At 33.2% G+C, this 15573-nt stretch overlaps 1 protein-coding gene across 2 annotated transcripts in view; it reads right to left on the reverse strand.

Annotated features, from left to right (window-relative positions):
* The window catches only part of Galnt13 (polypeptide N-acetylgalactosaminyltransferase 13), a 553792-nt gene that overhangs the window by 222886 nt on the left and 315333 nt on the right, over positions 1 to 15573 (reverse strand). For both annotated transcript variants that reach the window (XM_051184677.1, XM_051184676.1), the window contains exons 4-6: positions 13477 to 13643; positions 12758 to 12965; positions 9742 to 9912 (exon numbers count right to left, since the gene is read on the reverse strand). In XM_051184677.1, coding sequence (XP_051040634.1) covers positions 9742 to 9912; positions 12758 to 12965; positions 13477 to 13643 — 546 coding nt within the window. The remainder of the gene's footprint in view (positions 1 to 9741; positions 9913 to 12757; positions 12966 to 13476; positions 13644 to 15573) is intronic.

The following is a 15573-nucleotide window of genomic DNA, read 5'->3' on the forward strand; positions in this document are numbered from 1 at the left end:
ACAATTGACAAATGGACTGAAAAATAAATCAAGAACAGGCTTTATCCAGTTGCCCCAAGTAACATGAAACACCCAGTGGTAACTTTCCATAAATAAGTGGAAGATATGCATGATAATATTTTGTGACACCCAAGAAAAAAATTAAAGATATTAAAAGATGGAACAATCTCCCATGTTAATGTATCAGTAGGATTATCATAACAAAAACTGCTATCGTACCAAAAGCAATACACAGATTCAATGGAGGTGACTTATTTTATAATGTCACGCGTCATATCAGGGCTTTTCAGTTTTTTTAAATCCTTTTGTTTTTATGTATTTATATATTTTTCTTCTTTCATTTTAACCATATATATATATATATATATATATATATATATATATATATATGTCTCACAGAATTCTACCTGACTCCAAGACATGTAAATGCCAACCTTCCTCAAATTGTTCCCATATATATATATATATATATATATATATATATATATATATATTTCCTGTTTGGTGTTTTTAGGGGATTCTTGTTCTTGGGTGTGTAAGCAAATGAGTTTCTGTTTCTTATGCTTTCTCTTAGGATCTTTTACTTTTGCATGTTTTGTCTAATTCAGATGTGTTACTTCTTGGTTTTTCTTATACTTTACTATGCAAAAGGACTAAAATACCATGCTCAGTTTACCTAGGTTTATAACTTTATTAATTAAGGGAGTGGTTCATATATAAATGTTATCTTTCTTTATGGACTGGGAAATGAATGCACTGAAATAAATCTTGACTAGACCCTAATAGAACTACCCTGGTAATGAAATATGAATGTTACTAAGGTACAGTAGCTCCAGCCTGCATTACACAGTAGCAGCATCAGGTCTTTCTTTTAATATTTAATTTATCTGAGATCAAGTCTCAGTTTGTCACTGAGGATGGTCTGGAGCTCAATATTATTTTTCCTAGTGACGGGATCACAGACAGGGATCATTATTGTGGAATAATAAGGATCGGGAAAAACAGGTAGGCTGAATAGATGTTTATTCAGGGAGAAATAACTTACAACAGAGACAGAAGAATGCCAGCAGGTTCCTCTGGATGCAATGCTCCCTGTCTCCATCCATCAATCTAGAGACTGCTCCAATTTCCCTACCTCAGATCCAATCCCCCCAGGTCACCTGTTGCCAGCCCCAATGGGAGTGGTCAGTGTAACAGATGTGGACAGAATAAATATCTCACTACAGGCCATTACATTTAGCTATGTGGCATCTTTTAGTAACAATTCTCATGCTTGGTTACTATCCACCATAAATTGTGGCTACGTTGGAATGGGTTGAATACCAAATGGTATTGTGGAGAAGTCCCTGATCATTCTAATTCTCTGTCAACAGAGAGAAGTAGTAAACAAGGAATTTATGTTTGGAATGCACATTCTTATTTTGTGAGATTTTTAATAACAAACAAATATAGAAATTATATTCCCTTCTGCTAAAAAAATACACTAATGTTTTCTAATTGTGTAGTTTGTTTTAAAACTGCTTAATAATGTTTTAGGTGAACATCAACCATCTTGCAAAACTATTTCTCCAGAGTTTTCACAGCTTCATATTCAGGTGCTGAGCTGTCCATCAGCTGCAGTAGTTTCATCTTGGTTGTCTCAGAACTGTTTTATATTGTCTATTCTTCCTGGAGTCCTATCATATAGAGTATCTTTGACCATCTGAGTTGTAATGTAAAACTCTAACAAAGCTAAACAGATGGTAATTGAGAAGTGGACATAATTTCACCTTGGGTATTGGGAACTCCATGAAAACTATACAAGGCATTATAATACTACAGAGTATGTTTCATACAATTAGGGACAAAATGTGCTGTAATTTCCCTATTACAATATAATCAAATGCTTAAGATTCTTAAGTGATGCATTTTAAATAATCAGTTCAGAGATTATCTACTAAGCTTCTTCTAGTGCATTTTAAATATGTGTGTTAAATCTCAGCTTGCAATTTATCTTTACTCCTATAAATGTGTAAGAACAACAGGATAGATAAAAATAAACTATAACTAAGGATGAAAAAAATAACTTTGACTCATTTTAAACAGATAATAATTCCTGAAAATAATCTTATATTTTCTGAAGACAGAAACTTTTAGAGAGATTTGATTTATATTAGAAATACTAGTTGGTTTGAATAGTTCACTTTATGTTATCAAAAACTATAAATATTTTTATGTTGTATAGCATGTTCATCCTTTTAACTGCTTTATAATATCACACATGAGCTATGTGTTCAAGTAAATGTACTTTAAACGTTCAGTGCCTAGAAAATGAAAAAAAAGCTGGATCATTGACATTACTTTCCAAGGTGTGTCTATATAGTAATGAAACCACCAACCAAAGCCATAATATAGGCTAGGTAATAATCATCCAAGTGACTATAAGTGAAAAATAACTGACATACCAGATACAAAACAGTGCAGTGCCAAGCACTCAATAAACCAGTAATAAGATTAATATGTTAGCTAATGTATCCTTGCTCACATTGTTATTGATAATAATTACCATCCTCTGTTAATTGTTTAGGTTCCCGAGTTAACCTGTAATCTCACATTAGTAAAGTCTTTCAGAGATTTTTTTTTTTCATCTTCTATACCCTCTAGAGTGTTTTGACACATCTGACAATTACTGGTTGTATGAATTCATTTTGATTAAGAGAATTATTTCTTAAATACAATGCAAATTTGTAATATACTTACAAGTCTGAATCAGACATGTACAGAAAGATTGTAAAAAGTGAGATGAGCCAACTGGTTCTTAAAGTTCAAGCTATAGATTTTGTATTTGATACACAAAGCATTTGCTTGTTTTTATTTGTTCATATGTCTTATTTTCAAGTGTATTTTTAAAAAATTGAGTTATTCTTAATTATCTAGGTATAAATGCAATGGACACAACAAAAAGTGCACTAATCATTAAGCACAAACTCTTTCATGGTCTCCATGGATATGTTCATAGGTCTTTCCCCCTTCCCCTCTGGTCTCTCTTATTTCAAAAGAAAATAAATTTGATTTTATGTTATTGGTTAAAATCCATGCCATGACCTCAGCTAGCTCTCCAGACTACATTTAGCCCCTTGTTCATTTCTTGTTGCATTCATGTTTCATACCTTGGGTTTTTAGATTGTCCCCTTGAGGTAACAAACTTACTCAGCTGAAGTCTATGCTGAACCAAAGTAATCTTCACTCCATTTCAGGGCCCTTTAGTATAAGGAAGTGACATTTCCTATGGCCTTACTGGAAACCATATAAAAGGATGCTTTTTACATACTCCCCTTTTCCCATTTCACTGTCTCCCACTGCTGCAATAAGTTCTTTAGGAAGGGTCCCCATTGATTCTGAATTTAGGCAGCCTTTCTTTAACTGCTTCCTGTGAAAGCACTTAGCACCATTCATCAGTCAACCTGATTGAAATTCTTTGCACTCCTGGCTCTCACTGAATTTTCTGCAGAGGTTTTTGCTTCTGCTGTTTTTATGATCCTTATTGATAGTCTGTCCACTCCCTCATCTGTCTGTTGTTTGATTGTGGACAAGTACTTAGACTAGCCTATGTCACTTATGTAAATGACAGCATTCCAAGTTTTGTCTGTGTATTCACTTAATAACTGTCATGTCTTATTTGATCTTGAGCCTTCCTAGGATCTCCCTGGGTACTGTTCTCCTTCTGTGTGTTTTAGTTTTGTGAGGTCTTTCATCATATGTTTTCAACTGTGAGGCTAACAACTAATCTGTAATCTGTGTTTTCTTTCATCCTCTCTTGCACTAAATGGGATTTTGTAATTACTCGCTACCCGTTTCCTAAAAAACAAAAACAAACATACAAAAACAACAAAAGCAACAACAAAATCTTCCTGTAAGAAAATATAATGTAAAAATAACATGCTTTATATTTTAAGTTTAAATTTGCTTTAATAATGTTCCAGTGCTGAACTCTTTGAATGGTTTTATTTTATTAAATAATCAAATATAATGTTTTTGCTTGATTTAGTTTTAGAAATCTAATGGAAACTAAATGTTGTCTCTCCTCCGATTTTACATTGTTAAATATATGTGGAAGAAAGTAAGCAAAGACACAGGGCCCTTCTCTTAAAATGACTGATGCTTACTATTGAATGTAATTTAAATTTTTACAGACAAAAAAACTTCTATGGGATATTGCACAGCATAGCAATCATCTTTGCATAGGTTTTGGTAGAGTTGCTTTTGGCTCTGGAGGAGATATTGCTAATTTTAGAAGTGTTTACTCTGGCTTAGACACTGGGCAATGAAACTTACTCATTCCTTACAGGGATGTAAACACAATTATCTTTTAGATACTAAAAAAAAAAAAAATTAAGTTTCAGTAATTGTATGCAAAACCCTCTTTTGTGAGTAAAGAAACCATTCCCTAATAAGTCTGGAATGTAAATGTTTTGTCTTGTGCTTACAGGCCTCAATTCTAATATTGGAAAATCCTTCCTTTTTTCCTGTCTATTTTTTCTGCAATAATCATAACTTGATATCCTATCTGCAAAATGATGCTTAATATTTGGTGCAGTTTTATTTCTGTTGCTTTGATACATACTTTCATTTTGTAATAAAAATGTGTTAAACAACAGGGCTAATTGGAATAGGTTGAATTCAAATGCTTTGAAAAATATGGCAGCATTTTTCAATGAGTAAATCTCCTACAGTTTAATGAATCACTTAAAATTGTGTATACTACCTTGTTTATTCTCACCTAAAAACACTGCAATGAAAATTTTGCAAAATGTCCTCTATGGGGAAATAAGAAAAAACAAACACAGTTTTTATGTAAAGAACAAAACTGCAAAGATTCTATTTAAGATGGAATGCTTACAATCTCCCCAAACTACATATATTAGACTGGAAGATAAGGATGCAAGGATGGTAACAGGTCAACAATCACAGCTCACACTTTTCTTTCAAAAATACTTATTCTTCTCATATTGTTGACATCCTTCCTGTGCTTTAGTTTTGGTACTTTTTTACTTAAGCATATATTACATGTTTTGTCCCTATCTAGTTCTATTTTTTTCTCAAACTTAAAGCATATTTTAGATAGACTGACAAGTACCTACTTGGAAGAGCTAATAGGCTAAAAAGTTATACATTACTTTTAAATATAAGACTCTTTTCTCCTTAGATGATTTTACAGAACTTAACATGTAATCTTAATTTATTACACTGCAGAAATTAAAGGGTGGAGTCATTGATGACTTTAAGTGGTCAGAATAATAAAACAAGTTACATAAATGTTTTACACAAATTGTAGATAAAAGCAAAGTGTAATAAGGAGCCTGAAGATGTAACTCAGAAAAAGGGCACTTAGAGGCTAGTCATATAGTTCATTTGGTCCATTCCATGCTTAGTATTCACAAAGCCCTAGGTTCCATTCCTGCATAAAATCAGATATAATAGCACATCCCATGCATTACTCTAGTAGTGGATAGGTGGGAGCAGAAAGTTCAAACTAAACTCAAAATGATATTCAGTTACACAAAAATTGAGTAAACTTGAGACAAATGAGACCTAATCAGAAAAGCAAAATGAACAGAAAGTAAACAAAAACACAATTGAAGTAAAAAAAAGAATATTCAATCTATTTTTGAAACATAAATTAGGATATGAGATAAACAAGAAAATAGTAGCAACTAGTAAAATTTTCTATGCAAAACCAAAAAAAATATAACAATACCAACTTTAATGACAAAAATAATAATGCATAGTATGGTGAATTTTAAATTATGAAAAATACATTTGAAGAGAGGCTCTGAAGGGACACACAACACTGATGGAGGTACAGAATGTTGGTCTGTCTTCTTGTGCATTTAGAGACTATGCAATGCACACATGTCTCATTATCATCAGGAATACATTGACTTCTACCAGGGATATTACTCATTTAATAGTTTGTGTCACTTTAATTTCTTATATAACTTAAGCAAGCATAAAAGAATAATTTTTATTTTTGCAGTTAAGAAAAATGCTGGATTTCTCCCTAAAGATAGTTTCTACATTGCTTCTCTAATAACACACTAGAATACTATAGAGAGAGCACTTGAGAATTTTTTTTTTTAAAATGGAAGCATATTCTTATGTAAGGTATAACTAACCATGAATAATGTTATCAAATTTATTTGCTATGAATTAGAAAAATTGAACTCACTTAAATGAAGATTAATTATGTATCAGATATATGTTAATAAAAAAGATATAAAAATAATAAAATATGTCCTGAATGAAAGCCAATAATGAAGTGTAGGTGTATGATTCAAAACAATAGCAAGATTTAAATAAATATCTAAAAAATTTTTATTTACTCTCAGAATATTCTTAGCAAGTTCTGGAAGTAAAAATGAAAGAAATAATATTGAGATTATTAATAGCAATTAAATGGTACATAAAATTTGAATGGTGTAAATTAATAAATGTAAATTACCAGTAGGTCTCCTATAAGGAAATTTATTTTTCCCTTTTCTTTACATTTAAATTTGAAACAAGCTTGTTTTACATGTCAATCACATTTCCCTCTCCCTCCCCTCCTCCCCAGTCCACCCACCCCAATCCCATCCCCTTTCAGCTCCCCAGTGAGTATGAGGCCTTTAATGGGGGATCTTAAAAGTCTGTCATATCATTTGGAGCAGGGTTTAGGTTAGGCCTTCCTCCATGTGTCTAGGCTGAGAGAGAATCCCTCTATGTGGAATGGGCTCCCAAAGTCCATTCATACATTAAGGATAAATACTGAGGATAAACACTAAGGATAAATACTACCAGAGGCCCCATAGACTTTGCAGTCCTCCTAACTAACACCCATTTACAGGGGATTTAGGTTGGTCCTATGCTGGTTTCCCAGCTATCAGACTGGAGTTCATGAGCAAGTAAATATATTTTAATTAGTGAGAAATTATAATGGAAACAACTATCTTTATAACTACTTATTGAGGGTCAAATACAGAGCATAATTAAAATACTAATGCAGCCAGTAAGGTTTAGCTTGAGCTTTTTCCAGAAATATACACTGCAGTAGTTTTAACACAGCTAACTCCTCTATGCCCATATTCAATATGCGTGTTCTAACCTCTTGCTTTATCTAGAATATGTAAGGCCAATATAGAAGAGTAAATAGCTGTATAGCAGAGATTTCTTTGAGTGTTTGTATATGCAGGATCCAGCATGGGTACCAGCAAGGTGCATGCAAGTGCGTTTCCAAAAGGATTCATACTTACTCCTATATCTAAATCAAATTGCTCAAATTTCATTAGCACTAAAGAAACTGAGTAATGTATATCAGTGATTGTTATTTTTAAATGTTAACTTGACACAGCCTAGAATCACTGGGCAGAGAGTATCAGGGAGAGGCTGTGAAGATCAGTTTGTCCTCCAAGCGTGTTCAGGGGGAACTGTCTGAAATGTCTCAAGTGATGTGGGAAGACCCAGCCTCAATGTGTTCAACACCAGCTCTAAGTTCAAGACCCTGGACTTTATGAGAGTAGAGAAATCAAGCTGAGAACATGCATGCATTCCTTTCTCTCTTCCCCATAGTATAAATGTGATGTGAAGAGTTGTTTTACTTCCTGATTTATTTATTTATTTATATTCATTTGCTATGATGGACTGTAACCAGGACTTGTGAGCTAAAATAAACTCTGTCTACTCAAAGTTGACTTTTTGTCAAGGTATGTTATCACCAAAACTAAAAGAGAAATAAGGTAATCCCCAATTCCACAGGGCTATCTTCATTATGAAGCAATTTTGCTAATGGTGATCAATTTCTTTTGGGTAATATATACACACATTCATATGGCTAACATGCTCAATATGTTTCAAACTCATTTTCCAGGAATTAGATAGACTCCATATTGAAAGTCACAGACTTAAAAGATAATAACCATAGTTAATTATGTAAATTGATGGCATGATACATACTTCTTTCACCTGGGTTTGAGACAGAGGTGCTAAACTCTATTTTTCCAAGCACAAGAAAGATGATAAATTGCAAGTGACCTTCAGGCTCAGGGTCAACTTCGAGTAGACAGAGTAAAAGAAATATATCTAATGGGTTCTCATATTATTTCACCAAAATAACACAAAGTAGATAAAATATAGTGTGTTAAAATGACTCAACTCACCTTTTATTTTAGTTAGCAAAACATGAGCATAATGGTTGTTTCCTATGTCACAGTTTATCTTTGATGAATGAAATCAGTTAATCATTACTAGGAGTGTTGGGTACCATACCTTTAACATTCCAATTGTGATAACAAAGTTAAATATAACAAGAACATGCGGAAAGATGATTGTTAATAAATAGGAGTTACTATATTTTCCCAGCCTATTAATGGGAGGGAAAACAATGATGGGTAGATGTGAAGATTATAAAGCATTATAAAATTGCTGTATTATGTACTCTCAACACTGACAGATCTTATGCAAATGTTAGGGGCTACACTTAGTTTTTTTCTTGATGCGGTAATATATCTCCTAAAAATGTGAACCACCATGGAAGGACTCACTTTCCCTTGGGAGCAGAAAGGGGAGCAGATGGGAGTTGGTGGGGGAACAGGATTGACATGTAAAACAAGCTTGTTTCAAATTTAAATAAACTATCATAAAAAATATTAACCATCTTTACTGTTTAATTTTTAAGTAACATATAATTAGAGATGTATTTTCTACCACCCTGCATTATATTGTAACTTAATGCATTATATAATTAGGAAGTAACTTCAACTCCAGTGCACAGGCCATCTATAGATTACGGCTTATATGGTTGTTGATTTTGAAGATTACAATATTTTCCATTTTTTTTTCAGAGAGTGATTTCCACATTCATCTTTAAAGAGAACATATAGTATAATACTTTTCTAAATAGTTTTTAGACAATCAATTTTTGAATGCAAGAAAGAGACCTATAATAGGACAGAGATATTTTAGTGTTATTTATAAGTAATTTTATAGAAAATGATGGTATCTGTTTCAAAATTAAAAGGGAAGATGTATTTCACTGATACATATTTCATATTAAGGAGTTGTTTTGTTTAGAACAATAAAAGCATTTAATTCACAAAATTTTTTCAATTGACTATTTCTATGACAAGATTTCTCTGTGTCACTTTGGAGTCTGTCTTAGAACATTGCTCTGTAGACAAGGCTGGCTTCGAAATCACAGAGATCTGCCTGCCTCTGCCTCCTGAGCACTGAGTGCTGAAATTCAAGGCATGTACTACCATTTCCAGGTTGGGAGACAACTTTTTAACAGTGATAAATATAGGAGATTTACCAAAATATTTTGGTCCCTTCACATTTGAGAACACTTGGATTATAATACATGCATTTCATATTTACATGAAATATCAAGACATTCAGAAATCATATAGAAGTTTTATTTATACATACATATATAATTCTTTTACTATAAGAATCTAGATTTTAAAAAAAAGACAAGAGTTGTTGTTTTTATTTTAACAAAACACCTGTCAGACTCTTAGTTCCCAAACAATATATCAGAACCCTAAGGATTCCAAAGATATCTGGCATTTATATAAACACACAAGTTTGCAAGTGTTAATTTTAACTATGTTCAGTATATAAATAATATTTCTTATGATCTTTAAATATTGAGAACAGATTTATAATGTTCATTGTTTAAGGAAGTAATGATAATATATGTAACTAGTTGGGAAATAATGATCTATATACCTGACAGGTAATGTCCTGTCTCCTTTTCTCCGATCCATTTCTCTTTGAGGAACAGGATACCATCGGAAATTTAGCTTCCAGTTAAAACCACCATAAGTCATGTCTGACCCAGCCATGTATTCAAAGGTATCATCGCTAATAACATCAATGATAGGGCACACAACTGTTTTCCTGTAGAAGAAGAAAAAAACAATTCATATATAAATGATAATTTGCATTAGCTTCTTCAAGTTGATTATAGCAGATAACACGTAATTATTTTTATGACTTGACTGTGCCTTTAATTTTATTTTATCCCTATCCTATGCAGAAGCATTTACTCTGACATCACCTTTCTTCCTCACCATTACATTAAAACTGTGATGTGAAATCTAATCAAATATTCAAATTGACCTTAAAACTGACTTTAAAATGCATTCTAAGTACTAACTCAGCAGGATGAGCATGGTCTATTTCTCATAAACTTCCACCCACAGCATGATTAGTCAAGTTGCTCTGATATTATGCATCATTTTAGCTATAATCTGCAGAAAAGTAAGAGCATAGAGAGATTGAAAATGGATGAGAGAATATTAGATCTGGAGGTTTGCATTTCAAATAGATTACATTAGTTCAAAGAGTACAGGAAAACTTGTCCCAGAGAAAATGCCCTTTAAGAAAACCAAGCAGCATCCTTTAAAATCATGGTCTATTAGGTACCAGTAAATAGTTTCTGTGTAGGACAACAGTGCTATGACAATTTTATCTGCAGGCTGTTAGAGAACTTAGAGCCTGTCCTTATCTAATTAAGGTGCTTTGTTAAATAAAGGCAGCAATCCTTGTCTTTTTGTTCTATCCTAATTTACCCATAGTAAGGGAATAATCAAAAGAGGAGATGATGGGGAATGTTCTTCTGTATATATGTTTGTCTTACTAGTTGATGAATAGAACACTGATTGGCCAGGCAGGAAGAGATGTAGCATGGCAGATACTGCCACTAGCTGACCATAGAAGTCTGCAAGTCTGTACAAACAGGATGGAAGTGACATAACTAGGCAGAATCACAATATAAGCTGGGACAAACAGGAAATTGCTCTCTTCTCTGCAGGGATGTAGCAAGCAAGGGAGATGCAGATCCAGCATTCCTTGTAAGCCAAGACCATGTGGAATTACTTGGGTTGATAGAAATAAGTTAAAAATTAAGGCAAAGCTAACCAATAAGAAATCATAGTCAATGGCCAACAGTTTCATAATTAAAAAACAATAAAAGATATTTCAGGTTCTTGAGATTCTATTTAGACTAAGAATGTTTCACTTAGGTATTTCATTAGGTTCATTGCTTTATCTGTGTAGTGGCTTCTCTCTTTCTTTGGCTTCTTGTGATTTTAGAGGTTCACTATGGGACTGAGTCTATCATCTCTACAAAGAAAATGTTCAAGTCTACTCTAGTTGGAATTGATTGTAGCTAATTCTAAAGGACAGAGTGATCATATGCATTCTAAGTCATCCGTAAGTGTGGGAAGCCAAATATAACTTCAAATATATCTTATTTGGTAACTGTAATATTAAAATCATTCATTTTCATGTAAGTCTTACATGCCACACAATATTGGCCATGGTGGGAAGTTCTCTGAAATTAAAAGATTTCATCTACCCTTAGAACAGCTTTTTGGTCAATCTGGACATAATGAAATCATGACATTTCTCTCTTTATTGCATTTAATAAATTAAGGGGGGGCTAAATCAGATCTAATAACCTCAAGCATATTTTACTGCCTTGTTATGGCAATGTGAAAATGTATAATCAGGGAGAAAAGATTCCTTATACACAAATATAATCCAAATGATTTGTTAGAAAAAAAAACAGATGGTTTGCAAATGGCTGTAATGATATATTAACAGTTTATTAAGTTGAATATACAATGCATGTTTAAAGGAATATCATAATGTACAAAGTGTTGCCAGAAAATATATAGAGGGTATTCTAAGCTCATTTTGCTTTATCAGTCTCACTTTTCTGTGGACAGAGTACAACACAAAAAATGTGTGTGTTACTGTGTGTGGTTCTCAATTGACCAAGTGGTTTCCACCACCTTCTTGAACTAGTGTGGTTCATGTTACTGACAGCCTCCATCTGTCTTCATGGAAAGCATCAGCTTCTACTGTTTATGTGATGTGACTGAACTAGCTTACACTAAGCAGCCGTTGCTGGAGTGTCTAATTAAAAATTTCAATTTTGAGCTCTTCTACTGCACATGAAATAGCTACGCAAGGTATTCTACAACGATTTATCATGACAGATAGCATTCAATGTTTGTTATCTTCATTAGCTACTAAAAATTACATTAATTCATCATCCATGTTTATGAATAGCTACAAAATGTCATTACCATTAGGATGAACTGCAGGTATGCGTGAAGGGTCTTCACTTCTGCAAAGTTTAATTTTTCAAATTGTCAAATTGACATGTAGAAATAATAGTTTAAATAATTATACTGTGCTCTACTCATTTTTTGAACAGTAGTATTATTTCAAGAAGGTGTGTGTGTGTGTGTGTGTGTGTGTGTGTGTTTTCAAGATCTTCGACTTGAAGTAAAACTAGACTGTGTCCTCCTAGGGCACTGGAGCAGTGATGAGAACGCTGCTGAGAGACTGAGAGGAACTAAAGTATTCACTCAACTTCCAATAACATAAGCCAGTTTGTAAGAACATCTGCAATCCCTGCACGGGGGAATTGATAGTACCAAAGGTGATTTGAAAATTGTCTGCACCATATGCTGTCAGACTGGGTTGATTTACTTCATCTATAAATGCTCAAAACATTTTTTATTGAATCGTTTAATTATTTCATACTCAACTACCCATGATCAACACGAGTCAGTCCGATTTTCATCTTGTAAAAGAGAAAAGCCTTTTCAAAGCATATGAAATAAACCTTCTGAAAATAGAACCTTGGACAAGGCATTGTGATGGACAGCTGGAGCTGCCCTCAAAGGTCCAGGTGTAAGCCTTTCAGACTTAACACGAGGCTCCCTACCTGTCTTCCTTTATTCTTGCCAGCAAGGGCTCCAACCATCCTAAGGTGCACTCACAGTGTGCATCCAGAAAAGTTATGACCTGTCCTTTTGAAGCAGCTGCTCCTCGGAGACGGGCACGTATTAACCCAGAACGCTCTTCCATCCTGATAATTTTTACTGGCACTTCTAAAGTTTTTACGTAGTTCTCTAATGTCAACTTGAGAAAATCTGTAACATGGAACAAGAACGAATGAGGAAGATTTATAGCTATTTTAGAACGTTAGAACGGAACGGTGCTACTCCTAGGAAGGGAATTCAACAACGAGGGTCAGTACTGAGCTCACACATGCAGATATCATACACATATGCAATTATGAACTCATTCACAGAATTTAAAGTGAAAAAACTAATAAAGATCTCAGTTAATTGATACTGCTTATCAAGTCATATACATTCTCAGTATTAACTAATTGGGAAAAATAAAGTATCTTAAAATCATTTTGACTGATTTCTTAGTATAGTTATTGCCAAATATGATACAAAAATACACTGAAAGTATTTAATTATTCTCAGAGTTAAATGTGCATTAACAATGTATACTATATATGAAATGCATATGACTATGTGGTATGTAACAATTCTGTATGTGGTTGATTACAAAGAATATAGATTATTGCCCAGCTACCTTCTGACCATAACTCTGGTTCCAAATTACATGTGTGGAAAGCATAGTCTATACCTCTTTCACTGGCATCATCGACCAAGATGACCTCAGAGAGCAGGTAGTGTGGGGAGCGATTTATGACACTATAAACAGTTCTAAGTAGAGTGCTCCAAGCTTCATTATGGAACACAATGACTACACTTGTGTTTGGAAGTTCATCAGGGTAGACTTTTGTCTTGCATCTGGGAAAAGACAAAGCAGAGTGATAATGGCAATACATTCATATTTCATTCTGCTCTTCCTCAATAGGAATATTCATCACAATACAACTTCAGACTTCAAACTCCTTCACAAAGGAACTGATTTATAAATATCTAAAAAAAAGTTTTCATTTTTATAAGTGCTGTGAGTAATCACTTGGCCTTTTGAAAATTAAATATTCATAATTACCAATAGTTTATTTTAACTACTTCTGCGAACAAAGTAGCATGATTTTTATAATTCTAAGAAAACCAAAATAACATTCAAAAACTGTCAAAAAATTAAGAGTACCAAATACAATAAAGGAAGAAAAATTCAATTATTTGAAAAAAATATTGTTTTACCAAAAAAGAACCATAACTCAAAAAGCTGTAGAAGTATAAATAGACAATTATATGTACAGTTTCAAAACAAGTAAGGCTGGGATTATTTTTCTTTTCTTAAATTCTAATACATAAGTTTTTCACTGTACTTGAGAATGTTCTAAACTATTCCTACTCTCAAGGGAAGACTAGGATTGTGGCTTCTATTATGTCGGGATATTTATACTTAAGTGAAAATTTTTGGTTACAAGTACTCCCTAACCTTTGCTGTGTACAAAATACCCAAAGGGTTTGTTAAAGCACATATTTAATTTACTAAGTCTCGAATGGAGCCTGAAGCCATGCTTTGCTGCTTGCCTCAAGCAAATGGATCAGTGAGCAACTGAATGAAAATTATCAGTAAGTTTACAACTTACTGTTTGCAAAAACAATTTTAAATGTGCTTACAAATCCAGATGAGCTGAGGTTTTATCTCACAAGCCATCAATTCAAAAAAGGTATGTTTGAAAAAATTTGTACGATTTTGTAAGTTGTTGTCCCTAAATAGAATATGCAGATGGTCAGCTTTGTTAACCTGTGTTTATTTGTGTCCTGTAATTTTAAATCCTTTGACTATGAAGTAAGAAAAATGTTAGAGAACTTCTGGAGAAGGAGTAGAAGTTTACTCACCCTATGCTATTTTTGACATAAAATATTATAAAATGTAGAAAATAAACATAGTTCCATGAAATAAAATGAGCCAGATCCCTCCTGTCATTTATTCTAATACATTACATAATGTAATATTTTTAGAATTAGTTGCTTTTTTCATAAGGAATTAAAAATATTCAATGAAATATAGGAGGTGATAGCACTCAGTACATTCAACTGAGCAGCCTGAATGAGATCTTGCTCTTTTCAAACAATCTAAAATGTCACCCAGTAAATGAAATCTTCTAAAATATACTCAGGTAAGAATATTCACTTACAACTTCTCTAACATTTTTGTCAAGGCTATATTTGTAAATAAATACCCACTAAACTCTACATTACAAAAGATTCTGTGCATATAAGAAAAAAAATTAAAACTTGTGATCTGATAGGTTCATAGCTCTTCCCAGCCTGAGGAAATGTTCAAACAGCATTCTCGTATTTCATCATCTTTTTACTTCTAACTCAAGACAGATCATCACTGAATGAACCAAAAAAGCCATCTCAGTAATTGAAAAGGGTTCATTCTATCATTTTCTTCAAACCTATACTCTCTGTCTCATCAAAATCTCCCACCATTTTCAGTATGCCAAGAAGAAAATGTGATAGTATAATCATTATGATCACTAAAGTAAATTTATACAAACAATGTGAAGAGAGTCCAAGAATCAACAGCTACTGGCTTAAACCAAGACTCACAATCAATAAATGCTACCCAGTGCCGTGTGTGTGTGTGTGTGTGTGTGTGTGTGTGTGTGTGTGTGTGTGTGTGAGAGAGAGAGAGAGAGAGAGAGAGAGAGAGAGAGAGAGAGAGATGTGTGTGTTTGTGTGTGTATGAATTGTTTCATCTCAGGTATTTCTATTTGGAATTTTAAATCCATCTCAGACAATATGGAGT

The sequence above is a fragment of the Phodopus roborovskii genome, unplaced genomic scaffold, assembly GCF_943737965.1.
Source record: "Phodopus roborovskii unplaced genomic scaffold, PHOROB, whole genome shotgun sequence".
NCBI classification, from domain to species: Eukaryota; Metazoa; Chordata; class Mammalia; order Rodentia; family Cricetidae; genus Phodopus; species Phodopus roborovskii.